This window comes from Camelus dromedarius, chromosome 27, assembly GCF_036321535.1.
Source record: "Camelus dromedarius isolate mCamDro1 chromosome 27, mCamDro1.pat, whole genome shotgun sequence".
Taxonomy (NCBI): Eukaryota; Metazoa; Chordata; class Mammalia; order Artiodactyla; family Camelidae; genus Camelus; species Camelus dromedarius.
Window position 1 is genome coordinate 23,766,141 of NC_087462.1, and position 7,233 is coordinate 23,773,373.

Consider the following 7,233-nt stretch of genomic DNA (forward strand, 5'->3'; position numbering starts at 1 on the left):
CTGGTGACAGGCCGAGGGGAACTCCTCACACTTCCCCTTCTGGCCACTTCCCCCTCCCTCTGTCCAGAGAGGCAGCTGGGGCTGGGGGGAGGGGAGCCCTGTCTTCAGTAAAGGAGCTAGGATGGGGGTGGTGGACATCACTTACTTCTTCCTGGGGGTTCCAGCTGGCCCGAGGTGCCCACTAGTGCCTGGCAGGGGCCTCAGACCACCTGAGGGCAGATGACCCGTGCCTGCCCAGTCAGCTGGGTGTGAACATCTGACCACAGGCTGGCTCCCGAGTCATGAGCGCTGACCCCTCCCCCTCCTGTGGCAGCTGTGTACCCTAGGGCCAGGCAGCCCCACAGCCCTGCCGCCGCCCCAGGGCCTTGCTCTAGCCAGACCCGCAAACTCCTCGCTCTCCCACTTGGAGTCCTGGTTGTTCTGCTTATCTTCATCCCAGAAGTGGTTCTAATGTTCACTTGTTCCTCTTCATCTTCATAGTCCCTGTCTGTTGCCAGCATCTCAGCTTTGCACCGCAGCCCTACCTGGGCCCAGGCGGCCCTCTCCTCCAACCCCACACCAGCCCATCTCTCCCCTTCCTAAACCTTTCCTGGCTCCCAATGCCCTTGAGTCTACAGTCTAGCTTGGACTCCTTAGCCCAGCACTCAAGGTGCCGAGTATTCTGGTCTCCACATCCCCCAGCCCAGCCCAGCCCTTCCAGGGCACCTCACCACTGTGCTGCTCAGGGCACTGGGCCCTCTTCCTCCAGGAGGCCTCCCTTGACTGCCCCATGTTGTCTGAGAGCACAAAGGCCCCCGTCCGCGTGGTGCAGCCCCAGGCATGTGAGTGGTGCGTGTGGGTGGCGCACACCCAGCGGGGACCCCTGGAGAGCTCACATGTTCTTTTTAAGCTTTTTTTTTGCTGGGGACTTACTTTTTGCCCATGCCTTGCTAGAGTTCAGTATCGAGGCTATGTGTGTGGATTTGAATTCTGGGGACAGCCTCATGTCATCCACTCAGTGCCACCTCTGGGAGCGAACATGTAATCAGGCTGAGGAATACTGTTTGGAGGTCACATATGGGGTGTAAGATTCTCCAAGGGTTGTCCACCCAGCTTTATGGCCGCCGTGGCTCAGCTGCCTCGGACATCATGTCCTTTGCGTTCTTACTGACATTTCAACAATGAGGAAATCAAGGCTCAGAAGCATTAAGTAACTTGCCCACGGCCACACACTGAGTGACAAACACGGCTTGAGCAACTGCTGTCCTGTGGGATAAGCCAGTGCTCTCTGCCTGCCCCTTGCCAGACGGTGAAATCCCAGCCCACTGGCCAGCAGTCTCGTGGCTGCCGCCCACGTTTATTCACAGCTGGACAGTCCATCCCCCTCAGCTGGGAGCTTCCCAGTGGGCCTCTGCCTAGCTCGCCTAGGTTGGGAGCTCAGCAGATGGCTGGGTACAGAGTGGGGTCAGTGGGTGCTCGTGGCCTGGGTGACAGTCCTGTGGCATCTGCTGCCCTCTCAGCAAATGGAGCAGAGTGCTCCTACTGGGAGCCTGGGTTAGCAGGTGGCCTGAGACAGGAAGTCGTCTCCCACGGGGCCCCAGGAGAAGCCCCAGGAGCTGACACACTGACAGGAAGAGGGAGGCTGCGGCAGAGCTGGAGGTTGTAACAGCCAACCAGAAAGACCAGAAAACCCAACCGACCATTTCCCCTTCGTCCCCCAATGTGGTCCCTCCCTGAGTCATAAATCCAGGTGGCCTAGAGGAGATGCCCTAAGCCCCCAGAGCGGGGCCCCAGTTAGGCAGCTCTTTCTGCAGCCGAGTACGGGCAGGCTGAGTGCTGGCAGCGGTGGTGGGAGACGCCAAGGCCCTGCCTCGGGGGTCAGAGGCTGAACCTGCCCAGGAAGCAGGGGGCAGGCGAGGCGAAACGGAGACTGAGATCAGAGAGGCTTGTGCTTTAATGGTAGCTGGGGTAAAGGGGGGCAAAAATAGTAATTCTGGGGGGCATGGGGAGCAGGCAGCCAGGTCCAGCCTGGCCCAACCCAGGCCAGCTGGGCCAAGGATGCTGGCTTCTTGCCCACGGGGCTGGTGTGTGTGGGAGGCGGCTGGAGCCCCAAGGACGGAGGCCCCATGAAGAGGAGGCGGGATGACAGACGGCTCAGAAATCCATGGAGCTGTGGGCCAGGTAGTCCTTGCGGCCGATGTTGCTAACCTGCTTTGTCTGCATAGCCTCGAGTTTGGGGCAGTCGGTGATCCGATGGCCCAGGCCCCCGCAGAAGGCACAGCCACGCTCTCCTGGGGGCATGTGGAGTGGGGTGGGGAGGGAGGGTCAGCACGCTGAGGGGGCCAGGCTCCATGCCCCAGACCTCGGCCTCCCGTCAGACCTCCAGTCCACTGAGTGGTGGTGTGGACTCGTTTCGTGAGGTTCCCATCCTGCCCTCACTGAACCAGTGTCTCCCACCCCGCCTCACCTCCGATGTCCAGCATGGACTCGTCCCCGCAGTGCAGCACCTGCAACACAGGTGGAACCTTCTGCTTGGCCTCCAGCAGCAGGGCTTTGAGGTCCATCAGCACTGACTCGTCTGTGGGGGCAGCGGGGAACCATGAAGTCCAACCCTGGGCCCTGTAGCCAGGACCCAGGTGGTCACAGGTAGAGGACCCGGCAGATGGCTGAGGCAGCCCTGGTGGCAGACTCACCGCAGGCCTTGTTGATGAAGGTGGTGGCGATGCCTGTGTTCCCTGAGCGCCCAGTGCGGCCGATTCGATGCACTGCAGAGAGAGGGAACAGAGCCTCTGGCCAACTGCCCAGGGCTGGGGCCTAGCCCGCGCCCCCTGCCCCCACAAGCCCCGCACCGTAGTTCTCGATCTCCTCAGGCATATCATAATTGATGACGTGCTGGATGGCGGGGAAGTCCAGGCCCTTGGAGGCTACATCTGTGGCCACTAGGACATCCTTTTTGCCCTCCCGGAATGCCTCTATGGCCTTGGTCCGTTCCTCCTGGTCTGGGAAGGGTCAGGCAGGAGCTGTTAGAGTGATAGCAGGAGTCTGGGGAGGAGTGGCAGGCCAGCCCGGCAGGGGAAGGGAGAAGATGAGGGGCTGCTTTGGCAGCGGGGTCCATTCACGCCTGTGCAGGCACCACCCTGACCTTTGCCCCCATGGATGGCCACGGCCTCGACCCCCTTGAGTAGCAGGTACTCGTGGATGGCGTCCACATCTGCCTTCTTCTCTGCAAAGATGAGCACCTGTCCGGAAAGGCCACCTCCTGTCACGGGGACTGACCGCTGGGTGCCCCTGCTAACCTCCCCCAGCACGCTGCCCTGGGCCAGCCTGGCTGGAGGCACTCACGGGTGGCGGTGTCTTCTGCAGGCACTCCAGCAGGTACACCATCTTGGCTTCCTCCTTCACGTATTCCACTTCCTGCCACCACCAGGATCAGGTCAGGCGGTCGTGAGAACAGGCTCACCAGCCGTGACCCTGCCCCAGAGGACAGGCCCCCCCAGTCCCGGCTAGGTGACCAGAAGCTTCTTGTCAAGGGTTGGGCACCATAAGACGGCATCCTGCTACAGGCCAGGCCTGTGAATGGAACCACTAGTGCCCACAAGGTGGCCCTCCCAGATCCTGGCTCCAATCAGCCTCAAGGGAGCCTGGCCAGACCCAGCCCTCCCAGGTGAGACTGCCCATGGGGAGTGTTTGCCCACCTGGATGACATCCAGGCTGGCAGCTCCTGCTCGCCCCACGTTGATCGTGACAGGCTTTACCAGGGCGCTCTTGGCAAAGTTCTGAATCTTCTTAGGCATGGTGGCACTGAAAAGTAGGGTCTGTCGCTGGCCCTGGGGAAGAACAGGGCTGGGACTGAGGGCACGTGGGGGCCGGGGAGGCTGAGCAGCTGGGACAGCGGGTGGGCAGTGCAGGGCCTCAGGGCCCCCCAGAGTAGAACGTGGTATGCAGGAGTAGGGTGGCAGGAGTGTCCTGGCCACTTGCGGAAGGGCACCTTGAAATAGGAGAAGATGGTACGGATGTCACCCTCGAAGCCCATGTCGATCATGCGGTCAGCCTCGTCCAGGGCCAAATAACGACAGATGTCCAGGCTGACCATTTTCTTCTGCAGCAGATCCATGAGGCGCCCAGGGGTGGCCACCATCATGTGAACGCCACTGGGGACCGAGGAGAGATCCTGAGGTCGAGGCCACCTGCTCAGTCCTACCTAGAGGCCATCACTCTACCCCTTTCTGCCCTCCAGCTTCCTTCCTGTCTCTCACCTGTCCCTCCTTGTCACTGCCACCACCTTGCCCTGTGGACAGCACACAGCTCTCCTGGAGGGCACTGCAGCATTCTCGACTACTGCTCTGTTCCACAGCTCTTCCCCAGCCAAGTGGTCACCTCTGCCTGGCATACCCTTCCCCTTTCTCCCAGGCCCCTCCTCTCGCCCCCAAGAGGGCTGTCCTGCATCTTCACAGAGGCCTCAGCCTGTGCTCCTGCCCCCCTTTGGAGGACTCAATGGGCTCACTCTCCTGGTACACTGAATTCGTCTTTCCCGTGTCTACAACCTCTCTCAGACTGGCAATGCCTATGAAACAGGGCCTGGGTTTGGTCTGTCCATGACCCTAGACACCCAGTGATGTCTGTCGGGGACCATACTGTGTGGAAAGAGCACAGGTCCAGCCTCCTGGATGGACCACAATGAAGAATCCTGACCTTCCTGGACACCCGGGGCCCCCCACCTCTGTGCCTTCTCCCTGGAACACCCTGACCCCTTGACCTCCCAGATGCTCCTGTTCCATCTGCAGTGTTTCCACAGTAACTTACTACATCTCTCGTTCCCACCCTAGCTGACATCCCCACTAGACTGGGAATTCCTTGAGGGCTGGACTACAGGAGGCTTTGACAAAGGTCTGTCAAATAGCTAGAGCAAAGGGTTTTTAGCTTGTCTCGGGACTTTGGGGAGACCCCTGCTTGGGGGTGCCTGTACTCACTGTCGGATGGTCTCCATCTGCTCTTTGACAGACATGCCCCCGATGCAGAGCGCACAGCGCAGGAGCGGCGAGCTGTCCTCCTGTAGTAGGCGGCAGTAATACTCCAGGATGCCGTGTGTCTGCCGGGCCAGCTCCCGCTGCAGGGACGGGAGCAGTGGCTGGCACCAGAAGGTGGCTCCATTGTGCCCTGCCCTCCAGGCCAGCCTATCTTACCGAGGGGCAGATAATGAGTCCATAGGGCCCTTCACGCTTAGAGAAAGGTAGCCTCTTCTCCTGTTCCAGGCAGAACATGATGACAGGCAAAGTGAACACCAGCGTCTTGCCTGAACCCGTGAAGGCAATGCCTATCATGTCACGGCCCGACAAACTGTTGACAGAAGACAGGCTTGAGGGTCAGGTTCTGCGGAATACAGGGACCGCTTCTCATGGAGCACCCGCTCCTCCCATCACCACCCTCCTCAGGGCCGCCAGCTTCACACTCACATGGTGGGAATGCCCTGGATCTGAATGGGGGTCGGGTGGTGGATGCCTTTCTTCTTCAGGCCTCTCAGGATGGCTATAGAAAAAAACCCTGGCATCATCGTTATGTCTCACAGATACTTTATCAGGACCCCAAGGCCTATAAAATTGGCACTATGCCCCTCTGGTTACAAATGAAACTGAGACCCCGAGAGAGAAGGACAGACAGACTTGTCCAAGGCTTCTAGGCAAAGTGGAGGCAGGATTCACACCCAGGTCTGCTTAAAGCCATTGTCACTTGCCCACTAAAGCTCCCTAATGGCAGAGATTAGTAAAGATCACAGTTGCAGCAACTGAAAGAGGAGCATTAAAAATACCCCGTCTCAAATCCCTCCATCCCCGCTGGTGAGGGCCAGTGCTGCAGGAGGGGCCAGTGCTGGGTTTGAGAGGGGCTAGAAGGCAACTTCACAGATGTCCACCATTAAAGTGTGGTGCGGCTCCCAGTTCCCAGGTACCTGCAGGAAATTTCATTTCCTTGAAGCTCTTGATGGGTGGGGGGATACCATCCCCCTCTACCAAGATGTGGTACTTCCTCCGTACACGCTCATGCCGCTCTTCAGACATGCTCAGGACGTAACGGGGGGGTGTCCAACTGTGGGTGGGTGGTAAGGGTCAAAACAGCCCCCCGGCATAGCTGGCTTTGTGGTATCCCTGCCAATCTCAGCCACATACTGTCCAAAGTGATGGTGACTGACCTTCCACAGACTGGTAGGACGTACCTAGTTTTGATCGGGTCATCGTATGTGATTCCCTTAGCCATCTCCTTCACTGACATCAAGGCTGAGGAGAAAGATGTGGCTCAGTGCTGCTCCTGCTCCCCTGAAGCCAGGCCCCTCGAGATATAGCATGCCTGCGGTCGGGGGAGGAGGCTCAGGCCATCTGCTCTCTGCCCTGGCTACAACCATACCTCGACCCTCAGCCACACTCTCCAGGATTTTCTCCTCTTCCTTCAGCTGCTTCTCCTTGGCAGACTCCTTGCGGGCTGACAAAAGCAGCAGCAGGTGTCAGAGAGACACCATAGCAGAACACCAAGCTGAGCCTCCCGCCTGCTGCCCAGCCCACCTTCAGCCTTCTCTTTGAGGTGCTGGTGCTGATCCAGGAGGCTGACGTTGGACTGAGGGCCCAGCGGGATGTCGTCCTCATCTCCCCGGGGCTCGCTGCCGCTGTCCTGCTGCTCCTCCTCCGCAGCTCCCTTGCGCCTTCGCTGCAGCAGCTTCTGGAGCTGAGGTTTCACCAGCGCCCCTCAGGGCCGAGCCCAAAGAGTGGGGCATCGGGTCTAGGGGCCTGAGTCAGGACCCTGGCTTTTGGGAGAGAATTCTGTGCCCCGAGGCGCAGAGTTGCCCCACCCCTCAGATCAGGTCGCCAGGTCCTCGCCTGCCATGCACTGACACCTCACTCCGCAGGCTGGGGGCCACCCCCCATCCAGCCGCCAACCCCCCATCTCCTGCGCTCATTCGTCCCCCGACCCGGGGCCCTTACTAGCAGTTGTCGGCGCTGTCGCAGCGGCACGTAGGGCACGTAGTCCTCATCATCATCCTCTGCCTCGGAGCGGCTTCCGGCGGCAGTCGCCTCGTCGATGCGAGCCCGCTACAGATACACACAAGTTAAGCCCGGACCCCGCCGCCTTCGCCGTCGCTCGCCACCCTCGCGGACCCCAGCCTCGTTCCCACCTTCCGCTCGGGTTCGGAGTCCTCCATCCTTTGCTGCACGCATGCGCGCCCGGCAAAACCCCGCCTCACCTTTGAGTGAGGTCCAATCAGATGTG

General features: G+C 60.0%; 1 protein-coding gene across 1 annotated transcript; it reads right to left on the reverse strand.

Annotated features, from left to right (window-relative positions):
• Nucleotides 1–1,915: 1,915 nt before the first annotated feature.
• Nucleotides 1,916–7,219, reverse strand: DDX41 (DEAD-box helicase 41). The gene is made up of 17 exons (XM_010992447.3): nucleotides 7,139–7,219; nucleotides 6,948–7,055; nucleotides 6,531–6,690; nucleotides 6,376–6,450; nucleotides 6,188–6,248; nucleotides 5,924–6,060; nucleotides 5,433–5,505; nucleotides 5,163–5,316; nucleotides 4,950–5,086; nucleotides 3,968–4,130; nucleotides 3,675–3,806; nucleotides 3,322–3,393; nucleotides 3,122–3,218; nucleotides 2,829–2,978; nucleotides 2,673–2,744; nucleotides 2,447–2,557; nucleotides 1,916–2,270 (listed from the first exon to the last, which is right to left on the reverse strand). The coding sequence occupies exons 1-17, from the start codon at nucleotides 7,163–7,165 to the stop codon at nucleotides 2,134–2,136; spliced, it is 1,866 nt and encodes a 621-aa protein (XP_010990749.1). The 5' UTR covers nucleotides 7,166–7,219; the 3' UTR covers nucleotides 1,916–2,133.
• Nucleotides 7,220–7,233: the final 14 nt, after the last annotated feature.

Coding starts and splice junctions, on each gene's coding strand:
- DDX41 (XM_010992447.3), bottom strand. CDS start 7,165: ATGGAGGACTCCGAACCCGAGCGGAAG. Junction 5,317..5,432: donor ATCCAGGGCATTCCCACCAT/GTGAGTGTGAAG, acceptor TTCTGTCAACAG/TTTGTCGGGCCGTGACATGA. Junction 2,558..2,672: donor CTTCATCAACAAGGCCTGCG/GTGAGTCTGCCA, acceptor CTGCCCCCACAG/ACGAGTCAGTGCTGATGGAC.